At 38.8% G+C, this 16941-nt stretch overlaps 1 protein-coding gene across 1 annotated transcript; it reads right to left on the minus strand.

Moving 5' to 3' along the window:
* Positions 1–10626: 10626 nt before the first annotated feature.
* Positions 10627–14788, minus strand: LOC144364936 (uncharacterized). The gene is made up of 3 exons (XM_078015238.1): positions 14699–14788; positions 13868–13903; positions 10627–13032 (listed from the first exon to the last, which is right to left on the minus strand). The coding sequence occupies exons 1-3, from the start codon at positions 14702–14704 to the stop codon at positions 12223–12225; spliced, it is 852 nt and encodes a 283-aa protein (XP_077871364.1). The 5' UTR covers positions 14705–14788; the 3' UTR covers positions 10627–12222.
* Between the last annotated feature and the right edge of the window lie 2153 nt (positions 14789–16941).

Below are 16941 nucleotides of genomic sequence, written 5' to 3' on the forward strand. Positions count from 1 at the left end.
TGTATTTTTGGCATGAACCACCACTTGATCATGGTGTAAGTCAGTTTTTCATGGTGTGCATGTATGGACAAAGAAGAAAGGATGAGACTGAACATAGAAGGAGAAAAAGAAATCCCATGGATATCTCTGAAGCTTCTTGTGTAAATGCACTTATCTTATTGACAAAGATGGAGCCATCTTCTCTTTCACGAAGAGGAAAATGATTTTGTATTCACAATCAATGGTAAATTCCCAGTGTCATTCCAGAAAAAGAAAAGGCATTTAAGGTTTATTTGATAAATAAGGTTAATGTGATAATACATAATGGAGCAACTGGGGAACCAAAATGTAAATCAGATGCAAATAATACCATGGAAATAAAGGAAGAGAGTGTTCTAAGTAAGGCAGGATTATAAGTTCTGTCTATAATTGTTGAGAAGCAAGTTCAAAAGACAATTGAGCCTGATGCAATGGCACACATGTATAATTCAAGCAGTTCTTAAGAAGCTGAGGCAGGAGACTGTGAATTAAAAGACAGCCTCAGAAACAGGTAGGCACTAAGTGACTCAGTGAGACCCTGTCTCTAAATAAAATAATAATAATAAAGGGGGCTGGGATGTGGCTCTGGGTTGAGTGCCCCTGAGTTCAATCCTCAGTACACTACCCAAAATAAGACAATTGAAAAATATCCATTGATTGAAGCCAGCTGGAAATCTTTGTTTACTGAATGATATCTGTTTTAGTAGACTGATAGGGACAGTGTCTTTGTTTAGGGGTTTTGGGCTGCCTTTTGTTTTGATTCATTAGTATATTGGCCAAACAAGTTATAATGTGGTTCTGGTGAATAAAGAAATGTGAAGTGCTCACATTCTTGCAAATTAGAGGAGACAAAGCCAGGATGCAGCTAACTGAGATAATCTAACCAGCATCTGATCAGGGAAGCCAAATTGAATAGGTAATAGTGCACCAAACTACCTTCGTGAGAATCAAAAATGCCAGATGAGAAATCATAGTGTCTAGATTTCATATAATAAAGGAAAATGTATTGAGAAACTCTGGAGGAGAAGAGATGGTCATGTATCTCCTATTGAATTCCAGGCAGGCAAGTTGGGAGATGCCTACTGCTTGTGAGGCAAAGAGGAATTCAGTCCAGGATTTAGTCTTTGAACCCAGTATTAGGCATAATTTCATGAATCCTACTTCCAGGCAGATGCCCCACAATCCCTCTACAAAGCCCATTCTTAAAACCTGACTTGATAAACCTGCATTCAACAGATGGCCAAGGGGCTGCTAACACCACTCCTTAGTCACCTTGGAAGGAGAGGGTATATAAGAGTCCACTACTAGAAAACAGGGCAAGAAATATAGGACAGCCTTCTGTCATAAGTTGAGTGTTCATCATGGAGAAACTCACCACTGGGCAAATATCAAAACTGCTTTTCCTAGAGCAGGTCCTGTGTGAGACAGTCTTGAGACTTACCAAGCCTGCATTATTTCCCACCTTGGAGTGGGGCTTATACTCAAAGCCTGGATACTGCATATACCTGCAGCTTTGACACTCAGTTGTGAGTTAATCATGACCTGGAAGCCAAGGTACTGTGTGCACTAACACTACTGACAATTTTAGTATCATTGTGTGAAGTAAGACTTTGATTCTGGAGGGGAAGACAAACTGCTGGGCACAGTATTTGGAACTCAGGACCAGTCTGGTTCAATCTAATAGTGGGCAGTCTAGAAGCACACACAGCCAGACTAGTGCACATGGTTGAGCCTCTCAAATAAACCTGTACAAGGGAGAGAAAAATGAGCACAGTCTAACAGAGTTCCATTGTATCACAGGTGACCTACGGCTGGTTGCAGTAGTTGTGGCTCAGGAATTCAGACTTATTGGCAATCAATAAAGGGGTGTCTTTTTCCTTATCAGTGTTTCACTAGTCTCAGAGAGCTTTAAGTTCTGAATATAACAGCATGAACGTGTGCATGGCCATAGTTCTCAAAGAGTCCTGCGACCTGTCACCCCTAGATGATCCTTTACAGAGTAGAACAGAAATAAGCAGTGACAGATCACAGGCAAGTGACTGATGATGAGAACTCTTTGCATTCTCCAGCTCCAGAGAGAAGCTTAAAGGGACAAAGTACCATTTTGAGGTGTTCAGCCTGTTTGTTTGGAACATACCAGATAGGAATTGGGAGCTAACTTGGACTTGGATTACCCTCTGCTCCTGAAATAGTGACAACACACCAAAACCAACCCACAGGACACCTCTACTTTGGCCATTCTTGAGTACTGAAAGAGCAGAAGTGACTAGAGACTCAGAGAAAAGAAGCAGCCTCCTTGGAGTCATGGCAAGATAGTCACAAAAGTTTTCAAACTGTGAAGACTCGCATAAGTACCTATCCTTGAATAGGCACAGTATCTTTCATAACAAAAAGCTTCCAAAGCTTTCAGGGAATTAGGGCCTTATTTATAGTTAGAGTAAATTGACAAACTCTGACTGGAAAATATCCAGTATGGGCAAATGTGTAGATGAAGAAACTAACTTTTTTCTGATTTAAGGAAAATGAAGAAGCTCCAAGAGAACCCAAAGAAATAATTCAATATTATAGCAGAAAAACTTAATAGAGAGATGGAAGCAATTAAAAAATCCAACTGAAATTCTTGAACTGAAAAATATAGTACATGGAATAAAAAATATCATAAGAAGAATCAATACCAGAATTGGTTACACAAAATGGGAAATTAATTATTTTGTATAGTGGATTTGAAATTGCAAAGTTAGTGGAGAGAGAAGGAAAAATAATAAAGTAGAAGAAAGAAATGGTAGTAGCAACTGGAACAGAATTAAGAGTAAATATTCTAGCTATTGAGGTGTAAGAGGGAATTGAAATACCAAAGTTGTGAAAAGAGATCATGGCAGGAAACTTCCAAAGACAGAGGAAGATATAAATTCAAGGTACAATGAGGTCAAGCAGTAAGACTTGACTCAAATCCACACCAATTAATAGTAATACAAATTAATTAATAGCAATACCTGTGACCAAGGTCACAGGTAAAGAGAGAATTCTCAAACCAGTAAGAAAAAGGGGAGAGGGAGCACTGAAGTGTGTCCCAGTTGGCCAGACAACCAACTTCTCCAGAAAACCTTTTTGACAAGAAAAGAAAGACATGAATATTTCATGGTAATGAATGAAAAAAAAAAAACCCTGCGAACCAAGAATTCTGTACCTAGCATAGCTCTCCTTTAGAAATTAAGAAGAAATAAAGACATTCTAAGAGAATTAAAAGCTGACCTGATGTATCACCACTAGACTAATCCTATAAGAGCTGTGAAATGGAGTTCCTCAAACTGAGACTGAAACCTCAATGACTAAGAAGAGAACACAAGAAGCAATAAGACTCACTGGTTAGAGTAGCTAAAAAGAAAAATAGAGAATGCCTTGATATTGAAAACACAGTGAGTGAGCCATTTATGTCTTTACTATAAGATTGAAATTAAAAAGTTAAGAATAATAATTACAACAGTATGTTAACAAAAAATGGGCAGATATTAAATGGGTCATCAAAAGTTCAAAATGTGCAAACCCACGGTTTTACATTAGTATATATTACATTTATTTTTTTCCCATGTTATATTATGGAGATATCATTTCAAAATGAAATTTTGAAGTCAATACCAACTGTGGTTATGTTCAAGCAAAAGAGTGTAATTGACAAATTTAAGGATATAAATGAAAAATCAAAAGATACTACTAGATAAGTCACTTAAGTAGAACAGAAATTTATAAGAGAAAAAAAAAACACAATGAAATGACAAATAAGTTAAAAGTTTTGCTTTTGTAAGTCCTATATAATGAAAATTACCTGGAATATAAATGGTTAAAGTATTCAATTAAAAGACATATTTTGATCAAATGAGTAAATAAAAATATTCAAGTATTTGTTTCCTATGAGAATCTCTGAACATGCACAGACTGAGATTAAGGAATAAAACAAACATTTGACAGCTTTATGTCAACCTTATATTTAAACTGCTTTAATGGTAGGATTGTAATTTTGGGGAGACCAAGATAATGACCACAAGAATTAAGCATACAAGCTAAGAACCAAGAAAGCCCTGACCTCTCTGATTCTCATTGAACATTCAAAAGTCAACACTAGTAGGTCTTAGATAAAGCATCCATCTTCTTCCTATCTTATAAGGATTACATTTCAAACAATGAAGCCTTTGCAGACACTCAAACCATATCCAACCATAGAAAAGGTCCTAAAAGATGATTTTCAAGTATGAATTCCACACTTTTGTCAAGTAGCCCATATATATTTGAGCATTTTTAATTCTGATTGGTTACACATTCCCTAATTTCCACTTTAGGCTTCTTAGAGAAAATAGACTAGGTAAGTAAAGAGTTTTCAGGTGGAAGAAGTTCAAACAGACAACAATAATGGCCACTTTTCAATCCAGGGGCTCTGATTCTCTTAACTTGTAGAAACTGGAATTTCTAGAGAATTTATGAACTAACTTAAAAAATTGAGAGTACCACGGACATTGAGAGGAGTTTTCAACCTTAAAAATATCATTCCATGTTTTTGAGGAATCTCTAAGCTGCGTTTAGCTCAATACACAATAGCCAAATTATGAAACAGAACTTGATGCCCTTCAAAGAATGGATAAAGAAAATGTCGCATATATACACAACAGAATATTGCTTAACCTTAAAGAAGAATGAAATTATGGCATTTGTAGGTAAATAGATGGAGCTGGAGAATATAATGCTAAGTGAAATAAGCCAGTCCTCCAAACCAAAGACTGAATGTTTTTTCTCTGATGAGTAGATGCTAATTCACAATAATTGGGATGTGCTAGAGAAAAATAGAGGTACTTTGGATTAGGTAGAGGACAGTGAAGAGGGGGGAAGTGGCATGGGGGTAGGAAGGATTGTAGCATGAATCAGGTGTTATAACCCTATGTACAAATCTGATTACTTGATCATTGTGAATGTATAAAATGTACATCTAGAAGAAAGAGGAGTTACACTACATTTATGTACAACATATCAAAATGTATTCTACTATCATGTGAAACTAATTAGAACAAATTTTTACATAGGAAAAAAATCATAGCCAGCCATTGTGGCAGATGCTTGTAACTAAAGTGACTTGGGAGGCCGAAGCAGGTGTATTGCAAGTTCAAGGCTAGCCTAACCAAATGAGTAAGGCCCTAAGCAACACAGAACTCTATCAAAGTAAAAAATAAAAAGGATCGTGATTGTAGGTCAGTACCAAAGCACTGCTAGTTTCCATCACCATTATGAAAAGGAAAAAGATATACATATATGTTATTTTTCTCTTCAATATATTGTAAACAATAATGGATCTCAAATGTCTTAAAAATTGGATGTGTTTCTTTTTATTTTCTAATACTAAATGAAAAGTATAAGATCAACTTGAATCTATATATGTACAAAGAACTGTTTATAGGTGTAATTTTTTCAACTGTGTGGTACTAACCAAGGAATTGATAACTCTGTTCAAAACTTAAAAAAAATAAATGCTTATGTAAATTGAAGAATGTCTCTCAAAACTATAAAAATGACCAGAAATACTATTCAAGCTTATGTGACTTAAGTAAATTAAACAGGACAAGCATCACTTTGTGATTTAATAAAAATATCTATTTGATTTAACATTTCAGCTTTCAGGATTATATGAGTGAAACATTTTGTCTTCCTTGGGTTTTACATCTCTAATGAATGTGAAGATAACACTACTCTGTGTTCAATAACAAATTTGTGAATGGAAATGCAGAATCTGTTACTTCATGTACATCAAACACCAATGAGAAGATACTGAATGTTATGGTTTGGCTATGAGGAATCCCCCTAAAGTTTCCATGGTAATGCAGAAAATAAAATGATTATGAGAGCCATAACCTAAGCATATACCAGAACCATTTAATGGATTTATAATTTGAAGGTATTACTGGGCAGTAGCTGTAGGCGAGGGAGGTATGGATAGAGAAAGTGTGTCACTGGGATATGGTTTTGGGATTATATATTTTGTCCCACGCTGCTCACACTGTCTAGCAGCTGTCATGTGCTGAATAATTTTTGTCCAGTTTGCTCTACTGCCATGATGTTCTGTTGACCTTATGCCCAGAGAAGAGGCATAAGCCAACCATGAACTGAAACTCTGAAACCAAGAGTCAAAAAAAATTTTTTTTCCAACTCCTAACACAGCAGTGGAGGCAAGAAGTGGGATCATTGCTGTGACTAACCAGAACATGATGTACAGAATTTTTTAAACTAGTTGGGGTGAGAGTTTAGAAAAATTTGGAGATGCAGGCTGAAGAAGTCTTAAAATGTTGTAAGCAGATTTCAATGAGTGATTCTGATGAGTTTCAATAATCAAAATGCAGATAGGAAAGAGAAGAGTAAAAAATGTGTTAATGAGTTTTAAAGAGGAATGGGCACCCTGTTGGAAATTGGAACAGAGGAACAGTTTACACACTGGTTAAAAAAAAAAAAAAGTTGACATGAGACAATCTGCAAGGTAAATTTAAATTATATGGACTAATGAATCTGGCAGAGAAAATATCAAGACAGCATAACATTCATGTACTGTCATAGGTGTTAATGGAATCTTTCAGCCATGTTTACACTGAGAATAGGGAGAAAAAACAAGAAGAAAGATTTAAAACATTTGCAGTTTAGCAAAAGAACAAATACTGGTAATGTGTGTTTGCTGAGGAGATTACCACCACTAAAGAGAAATTGAGTGTTTGTATGAGAAGATAAGAAAGATGGCTTGAAGGTGTCTCAGCATGACCACATTCATTGCAGGCTCTGGGGTGTAAAAGTAAAACCCCAGAGAACATGGGAAGACCCTGTTCTCACAGGGGTGCCTAGGAAGTTGTTTCCCCAGGATTTGTTTCACCATGCTCCATCATCCAGGCACTAAGAAGCTACTACAGGCCTGGTCAAAGGGGGTTCAGTTTGGCTCCAGCAGGCACCAGACTGGTATCCTCCATGTGGAGCTTATTTTTCAGGAAGACAGTTTGCTGGAGTTAATGGGAAATTAAAACATCCACCAAGATTTCCAAGGAAGGCCTGAGAGATCAAGCAAAGAGTGACAGGATTAGAAGTCCTGCATGCAACCCCTGAGAGGGTGATGTATGAAGCTATAAAGATGAAATTATGGGTGGAATGGGAAATGCCAGAATTAAGGTATACCAGTGCCATGATATGTCTGCTGAGGAAAGACATTGTCTATGAACAGAGCCAGCTTAAGAGAGGGTCCATATGGACTGACTGGCAAGGTCATGGGTGTGGGGTTGCCCAGGCCCCTTTGAGATCACACTTTATACCATAGGGCCCAAAAGCTGAATGTGGGATTCCTGGACCTAATGTTTACCTGCTGGGGTATAATCTTGTTTTTGTCCCAACCCTTCAGTGTTGCCCTATTCTTCCCTTTTGTAATGGAAAAGTTTCCTCTGTGTCTTTAGATATTGGCTGCATATAACTGGCTTTCAATTTGGTGGTTACGACTCAAAGTCAAGAGTTTCCCTTTAGTCTCAGAGCAGAATTTGGACTTAAGTTTTGGGGAAGTGCTAAAATTGTTAAGGCTATGGGGACCCTGGAAATGGACTAATCACATTTTGCATTGTGAGAGGAAGATGAGCTTTCTGGGACCAGGTTTGGAATGTTATGGTTTGGATATAAGGTGTCATCCAAGAGCCCCTGTGTTCAAGTGAAAACTGAAATGATTCAATCCTAAAAGCTATATCTTTTCCAGTAGATTAATCTAATGAATAATAATTTGAATGGATTACCAAGTGGTAAATGCAGGCAGGTGGGTCATGGGTAGAGGAGGTGGGCCGCTGAGATCAGGCATTGGGTATTCTATAATTTGTTCCTATCTCCTTGTGTTTCTCTCTCTCTCTCTCTCTCTCTCTCTCTCTCTCTCTCTCTCTCTCTCTCTCTGTGTGTGTGTGTGTGTGTGTGTGTGTGTGTGTCTTTTCTAGTTTACCTCTACCATTTCCTTCTGTCTTGATATTCTCCCTTGCCTTGGCAAAGAGAAATGGAATTGGCTAAGCATACACTGAAACTCTTAAAGACTGGTCCAAAATCAACTTTCCAAGTTTTGGTTGTCAGGTATTTCTGTCACAGAGATGAAAAGAATGACATAAGCATTCACTCCAAAATACACATTTTACATGACTGCTGTTTTAGGGTACTTGTGAAATGGCAAAGGAAGAAGCATCCTCTTTGCCTGCCTGATATGTGCTCAAAAACAGAATAGCAATTCTTTCTTGAAAATAACCTAAGACTTCAGTCATCACAGAAGTTGACACCAGTGCAAACTACAAACCAATTCTTTAAACTTCCTTCTTTTCCTTAAAGGAATTTGTGAAATCTCCATGTGAAAGACATCCCCTCCTGTCAGCAAATACTAACATGCTTGTTATTTAGGACTGGAAGTTTACCATCAGTGAAAGTGCACAAACCATCACTTTCTACTCAAGGATGATAATTAAAACAGAAAAATCCAGGTTTTTAACTTTGATAGTTTCACTCTGATGACAGGCAAATACTCCAGCCAGAATTAACATGAGATGATGGCTAGCTTTGTCAATCATGATAAAATTTTCATGAGTATTCTAAATATAATTGTTAATAACAGATGAATATATGCAAGAAAGTTAAAAGTGTAGTAATGGGTTTCGGCACTGATTAAAACTATAAAATATATGTTAAGATATTTTCCAATTCTCAGAACTTGAACTCCTAAGTATTGATAAGTTCAGTAATGGAATGCATATTTAGTAAATATCTAAGTTGGATTGCCTAAGATAATTTTAATTGCTAATTGTAAACAGAAATGTATCTACTCTTGTCTTGCTACAAAAAAGAAACACTACTCAATGTGCTAAGAATTCCATTCTGTGGCACAAAAATAGTTATAAAAGCACTAACTGCAACTTAATAAAATCAAAGAAACTAAATGAAGAATTCAAAATAAATAAGGAAAGCAGTTCTATCTAGGAGAAATGTAAAACATGTTTCCAACAAGCAAAGAGATAAGCTCTGAAAGATTTGTTTTTGTGATGAAAAACAGAGCAATTCTTGTGGTTAATTAGAATTAATTGTTTCACAACAGGGAAAAAACCTAAATAGATATTAGAACATCATAGTTATTTCTGGAATGGGAATTTGAAAAACAAATTATAGGTGCAATTAATCTGGCTAAGATTTGATTGCATTTATTCACAAATTATGATTTAAACTGGTTTACAATATCCAATATCATATGGATTTTGGAAGAAAAAGAGAAGTAGTTTTGATCCCTGTTGAAAGAATAATTTTTTCTGAGTACTGATGTTAAAATGTAGAGGATTTTCAGTTCCTTTCATGTAAATGGTCCAGGAAGCAAAGATTTTGTTTCATCAAGATACTTTCCATATGTTTCATGTTGTGTTTTATGCAGACCTTGACTTCTTAAGAAATGTGAGTCTGCTCAATATTACAACACCTCAGTTTTCATCTTACAACTACCTCACCCAATGTGTCTGCATAATATTTTGACACTTTGGGTTTGTTTGATATTGAGCCATGATTGTATTTATTCAAATGTTGTTAAACCTTTGAACAGGTTTGAATTCTTCCAAAAATTATATTCTCATTCAAGCCATTTTGTACTTTATAGGATTTTGGAAAATTTCAGGGAGCTTCAAAATACCTCAAGTTATTTTCACTTTAACAAAAATAGGGGGAATAAAATTAATTAGGAATGAATTCTCATGGAATCCAACATTTTCATTCTCAGTTACTTGGAAATATTATGTAGGAAGAGGGTGAGTTTAAGGTCAGCCTCACAAACAAAGCAAGACCTATAATAAATACCAAATAGATAAATAAATAATGAATAAAAATTATATAAAACAACTATTAAATAATCATATAAAATACCTAGAATGACTCAATGGGTTATAATTTCTTTAAATATATGATGTTTTAACTTTGTTAAGCTATATAAATCCATATGATTGATGTATGTCCAAGAAACTGTATGAAATTCTCAAATGCCTAATACAACATAGTGCACGATAATCAGCCAAGGCTCTACTCTATAAGCCTCATGACGATCCAGAAGTCATGTCTGAAAGTCTCAAAGATTCAGGTCTCAGAAAATGCACCTTACTGTCTATTGTCCAAATTCCCACAGGTTCCAAAGAAAGGTGGTAATCTAGAGAGGGACAGAATTAGGCAATGATGAACTCAGGAGAGAAATGATGGGTTTTAGGGGAAATGTGCCTGAACCTCCATTCCCATTCTTGGAAATCAGGGTCAAAGATTTTCATGTGTAGAACCTCTCAGCCTCTGCAAATGCCTCACTGATATTCTATATTTTTTCTTTGCTGAAAATTTACAAGCATTTAGTACATATATTCTCAAATAGTTTTAAAGCTTGCACTTGTGATGTAAGGGATGCTGGAAACATGGCAGTGACTACACCTGACTTGTGGATGAAAAAGGAGGGAATCTTTCTGGAAGCATCCATGAGGGAAGTGCAGGATATTTTTACACTGTGTCCATGACCTTCAGATTCCACACTCTCCCACCCCAGAAAGAGAGACAGCAATCAGAAAATGCATGCTGATTACTTTATTAGTCTATAGAGGACATGGCTATGACCCTTTTGTTCCAATGGCAGAATTTTCCAAAGGACATGGATTCTTATTCACTCTCTGAAACAAACAAACAAAAAAAGGTTGGGGGAGTTTGTAGGGAAGATGTGACATGCAGGAGGTTTCTAAAATCTGGCTGGCATCACTGAAGCCCTGTAGGGGAGAGCCCCTGTCCTCTTCTCCTGCTTCTCCTTCCACCCTGGTTAGACATCTTGCACTGAGCACGCTCAATATGAGGAAATAAAGATAACTACTGGAAGGAGAGGTATGAGGATTGAAACTAAACAAGTTACATTTTTCACTGTGTGAATGTGTGGTTTTAACACATCCCAATATCATGTGTCATTATAATGTATCCATAAAATAGTTAACATACCCCATATAATGGATAATCATAATGGATCAATAAAAATAGAAGAAGAATACTTCTAGGATACTAATTTTGTGAATGGTATTGAAAATAGTCATGATCAGATGTACAAAAAGGATAACTGCAAAGTCCAACAATAGTAAGGGTATTATACATGGCTTGACTAGAGAAGGTTTGAATCAGTAATTCCATGAATTATTAAAAAATTTAAAATAATAAACAAAGAAGAAGGCAAAAAGATGGTAAATGAGGAGGTATTTTGAGAAGAAGAAATGGATAAATTCAAAAACTAAGGAAGAAATTTGTTTAGAAAGAAGAAAAAAGAACAAAAGGAAGAAAAAAATGAGGGAAGGATGATGGTAAAATGATTTGTGTATCTCATGAACTGCTCTGAAATTGTTATAAAATATGGTACTTGAAAGGAGAAACAATGAGATCTGAGTAGAATTTATGATACTAAATTGTAGAGTGAGCTTAAATCACAGCTGACTCAGAATTCTAGTAGAATTTAATGACACTAAATTGTAGAGTAAAAGAGAGAGATGTGCTTATATGTGTATGAATATTTCCAAGAGGATATATAAAAAGTTTAATGATCCAGATTTATGGTGGAGGTTATGAGGAGGTAGGATAAGTGCATTGCTGATTTAGTTGAACACCTTTTTATTCAGTTGGACTTTCCAGTCAGGTGTAGATTAATTTGCCAAAAAGCATATAAAAATCAAGTGTCCAATTAGGAGCACAGAGGTGAATTCACATGGCAGGGATTCTGGACTGAGAGGCCCAGTGGTTAATGGAACTGACTTTTCATGGTCACAAGGAAACAGAAAATGGGCAATCATCTGAGTCTGAGCAAGGAGACACAGAACAAAGGGCTTTTGCCCCCCAAAAGCAACCATGCTCAGTAAACACTAACAGAAAGGACATTTGGTACAGGATGACAGATAATCAGAGTTACCTTCAAGAACTTAAATGGTCATCCTACACTGCCCAAGAATGCCTGATTATACACATTTAGAAATGGGTTCCATGACCCTGTACTTTCAACATGTTTCCAGATGATTTGTTAGCACCTTCAATTTTGAGAAGCACAACAATTCGGGCCTTTGTTAGAGAGTGAGCTTAAATCACAGCTGCCCCAGAATTCTAGGGTACACTGGGTAAACTGAGCTGTGGAGAATTTATACTCTATCCATTTGGGAAAGTGAAGGTGATGCCCAGAGATTTGCAGGATGATATGAGGCAGAAGCTCCCAATTACCTTCTTATTGGGGGGGTTACTGCTACTGTCCAGGACGAGGAGGGCGAACTTGCTGCTGCTGCTGCTGGCCTCCTTGCTGGGGGGGACCCTGTGGCTGTCCGGGAAGAGGAGGGCGACCTTGCTGCTGCTGCTGGCCTCCTTGCTGGGGGGGTTTCTGTGGCTGTCCAGGAGGAGGAGGGTGACCTTGATGTTGCTGGCCTCCTTGCTCTGGGGGTCCCTGTGGCTGTCCGGGATGAGGAGGGCGACCTTGCTGCTGCTGCTGCTGGCCTCCTTGCTGAGGGGGTCCCTGTGGCTGTCCGGGAAAAGGAGGGCGACCTTGCTGCTGCTGCTGGCCTCCATGCTGGGGGGGTCCCTGTGGCTGTCCGGGAAAAGGAGGGCGACCTTGTTGTTGCTTGCCTCCTTGCTGGGGGGGTCCCTGCTGCTGTCCGGGATGAGGAGGGCGACCTTGCTGCTGCTGCTGGCCTCCATGCTGGGGGGGTCCCTGTGGCTGTGCAGGACGAGGAGGGTGACCTTGATGTTGCTTGCCTCCTTGCTGGGGGGGTGCCTGCTGCTGTCCAGGACGAGGGGGACGACCTGGCTGCTGCTGATTGCCTCCTTCTGGTGGTCCCTGCTCTGAGTCATCACCTTCATCTTCATCTTCATTGTCATCTCCACCATCAGCAGGGGGTCTGGGTGGGCGTCCTCCAGGAGGTGGTCTGTGAGGGACTTGTTCGGAGCTCTGGCTTGGGTCCTCAACCTCTGTGTGAGTACAGCACAAGAGCAGATGTGATGGCTGGTGGAAGAACCTCAGCAGGCACTTCTCTGGCCTTGGTACACAGACTCTTTATTCTACAACTTGCCTCTCAACTCTAACCTCCATTTCCATTTCCTCCTCACAGGGAGATCTCTTAACTGATATACTCATCACGTGGACTGTTTCTTACCCAGATTTGAAAGTTTTTCTCCTCTGAATTTCTATTAAGGGAAATCTTTGATACCTTCCAGTTGCCAAACAAAGCAAAGAAATTGTATATCCAAATGTTACCAGCTTTACTTCTGCTTGCAGTGATAACTTGTTGGCTATGAATTCATGTCAGACATGTAAGCCGCATGTTGAATGGAGACATGTATTCATTTAGTGACCTACACTAACCTTGATAACATATAATAGAGTGAAGGAAACCCAAGGTGATGGGCCACAGGGAATTGGCTTAGACCGTGTAGCATGTATTGATCCTCTAGAAGTACTGATCCACAGTATCACAAGGTACACAGACACAGAATTCTGTGCATTTCGTTCCAGAGCTCCATCATCCAGAAGATTTAGGAAGCACTGAATGACCACTGAAGATGCAGATTAGCTCATTTGCATTTTCTGTCACCTCTCTGAAATTCTTTCTCTCTGGGCAACAGCCTAACTCTGCCTTTTGTTATCACGCTAGCAGTTCTGGTCATTTTCCCCAGAATAAATCTTTGGAAAGGAAATGACCTCCATTAGTTGCTGAAAATAAAAATGATGGTAAGGAGAGGTTGTCGAAATGAACTTTCCTGAGGAAAAGGAGGAGAAGGTCAACTGAGGATGAACTGGCCTTACCTGTTGATAGAGTGGAAGGGCCTTCATAGCTGACCTCTAGGAAATAAGAACAGATGAAGTGAAAAGTTAGTCACCAATCTCAGGGGTCACCCATGTTCTCGGGGGATAGGTGACTTCCAACCACAACCTGGACCCCCTCTAAGTGAACTCAGCCATGCTGTCTGATGCTGAGAAAAAGGGAGGTTAATATATGATAAGAGTTCTGGGTATTTCAATATCACAAGTGGGTATTTTGTTTTTGTCCACCTCTTTTAAACCCTTAGTGCATCTTCACTTCATTTTTCGAGTATGGAAATCTTCCATGCACTTTTAGGCCCACATGGTACACACAGCTCATTGAAATCCTGATTGTAAGTCAGAGATAAATGAAACATTGGACCCTGATATTTAGCTCCCTCTCTATAGGCAGAGTCCAGTGTAGTCTCTGGATCTCTGTCTCTGACATAGCTCTGATGTTGAGATTTCTCCTTCCTGTGTCCTGCATCTGCTAGAACCTGGAAGCCTGTAGCCTGTCTGCTTGGAACACAATAATGTCTCCACAGCAGGCTTCCCTGTGCCAGTCTCCCACCTTCCTTGCATCTCTGACAACATGGAACAATTTTTCTTCAAATGCAAAACTTACATCTCCATGCTTCTAGTTGAAAATTTAGAGGGATGTTCCAACTTTACCTAAAGTCTAAAGCCCTGGCATGAAACAAAGCTATATGCAGTATTACAGTTTTCATAAAATCTCTGTTGTACTGTCCTCATAATCTTCCCTCCCTCCCCTTCCCTCACTGTAGTGTGGCTTTCTAAACCACAGAAGTTCCTACAATCCCCATTTGCTTTTACCTTCATTTGAGCTCTGAGCTGGGCTCAGGGCCAGCAAGGCCACTGTGAGTAGGACCACCAGCATCTTGGAGTTGGTTCTGCAGTTGCTCCAAAATCTGTGCTGGGAGAAGCCCGACAATTCCCTTTATAAAGAGGAGCAGAACAGTGGTGCCTTTGAGCTCCATGCTGGGTGACCTCACAGCTGACACACAAGGATGTCTTGCATCCTTGCTTTCTCTTTGGGACCTTAGCCCAGCAGGATGGGGTGGACAGGAGGTTTTCAGTATGTCCTTTCTAGGAGGTACGACATGTGAGTTGAGCAACAGTGTTGAAGCAAAACTGTCCTCACAATCAGCACCAATATTAGAACAGAAGTTCCATAATTATGTGAATTTGTCTCTTTAATGAGACTATGAATCTGTCCTTCTACTGTAAATGTGTTTGTGGGAAGTTGTACTGCACACATGTTTTTTTGTGTCAACAATGACCTCATTTGCAATGTGTTTTGGTTGGTGCGTGTGTTTTTCAAACCCAAACTCAGTCAATGAAGATGTTTGAGTCCCTATGTGTATTGAATATTGTGAAGGTTTGATGAGTTACTGGTATTTCTCCTCAGATCTCTGATCAGTCAGGAGCCACACATGAAAACGTGGTAATGAAACATTAACCCTTAGCCTGCTAGAACCCATAAAATTGCCCAGATATCATAGGACTGGCAATTATGAGGGAAGTCTTGATGTTGTACTAACACACATGGGCCTAAAATGTTCTGTTTTCACTCATATCTTTGGGTAGATTTAAAGCAAAGTTTTGAGATGATACTCTGTGAAATTCCCATAGCAGTCAAACACAATACACATTTCCAAGATCAGCAGTGCTATTCCACAGTCTCACACTTGTTCAAAACATTGCCATTTTCCACAGTGTTCTTTATCACTTCCAGTAAAAATGGGTTAGGCATAATTATGCACTTTATTAGGGCAGGCTCATAGCCCCTTGAAAGTCTCAATTTCATCGCATTCACATTCTGTGTTACAGTCAGATTCTATCTGGTTGTCTGAGATTGGTATTCACAGTGAGGAACATCCTTTGCAATAATCTGAGTGGTCATCATCCCTACTCTCACAAAAATAGGTGATTGATTGTGTTCTGAAACATCCTCCCTGCATTTATTTATCATCTTATGTTTCCCCCCTCCTTCATTTTGGGAGAATTCCTTTATTTAATCTTAAACATCAACTTTTATTCCTTTCTTCACTAGCTGTTTCATTTTTTTATTGAAGAATTCTGAAGCAGGGTACTGTGTTTCTGACAAGTCTCTGCATGACTTGCTGTACCATCTGCTATTCATTGTGCTCTCTAGTAGTTACCTGCTCACCCTTATCAGGGACAATCTAAACCCTTCTGTACTACCAGCTGCATCTCATCCCTTCAGACCTTCTCCAGGGGTGTGCAAGTGTTCAGTTATGCAGGACTGGTGATAAGTTGAGGGGCTCATTTGGAGGTATGGCAGGAAGAGGTATGGGATTGGAAATGGTAAAGAGGTCTATTATCAAGTGGGTACAACTGGATCCTTTGTTGTTGTGGATGTGAGTGTCCTTTCTGCACTTTTTTTCCAGAGCAAACTAAAAGAAGCTTCGTGATAGATATGAGCAACTCTTAGAAGGTGACCAGGCTGGTGGATACATATATATATATACACACACACAGACATATATATATATATATATATATATATATGTCTGTGTGTGTGTATATGTATATATCTCTGTAGCTCCTTTCCCATCTGAAGATCAACAGTATGTCATCTGGTGAGGACCACTCATCACCTGGTTCTCTTCTCATATTGTGTCTGCATAAATCAGGCTGTCATGGCAGTAAATAGAGGAATGTGCCAGGCCAAAGCAGGATGAGGGTGATTTTGCTGCCTTTGTTGTTGCTACTGGACTCCTTAAAAAGTCAGCTGGTGTCCAGGAGGAGGAGGTTTAGGAGGCTGCTGATTACCTCCTTGTGGTGGTCCCTGCTGTGAGTCATCAACTTCATCTTCATTCTCATCTCCACCATCAACAGGGAGTCAGAGTGGGCATCCTCAAGTAAGGGGTCTTTGAGGGCCTTGTTAAGAACTCTGGCTTGGGTCCTCCACCACTGTGTGGCTACAATGTAAAAACATATATTTGGATATATTTTATATGGGGTGATGGTGTGTATATTACAAGTTGGAAATCCTTTGCAGATAATGTTAAAAAAAAGAGACATTGTCCCTC

Source organism: Ictidomys tridecemlineatus, chromosome 6, assembly GCF_052094955.1.
Source record: "Ictidomys tridecemlineatus isolate mIctTri1 chromosome 6, mIctTri1.hap1, whole genome shotgun sequence".
Lineage (NCBI taxonomy): Eukaryota > Metazoa > Chordata > Mammalia > Rodentia > Sciuridae > Ictidomys > Ictidomys tridecemlineatus.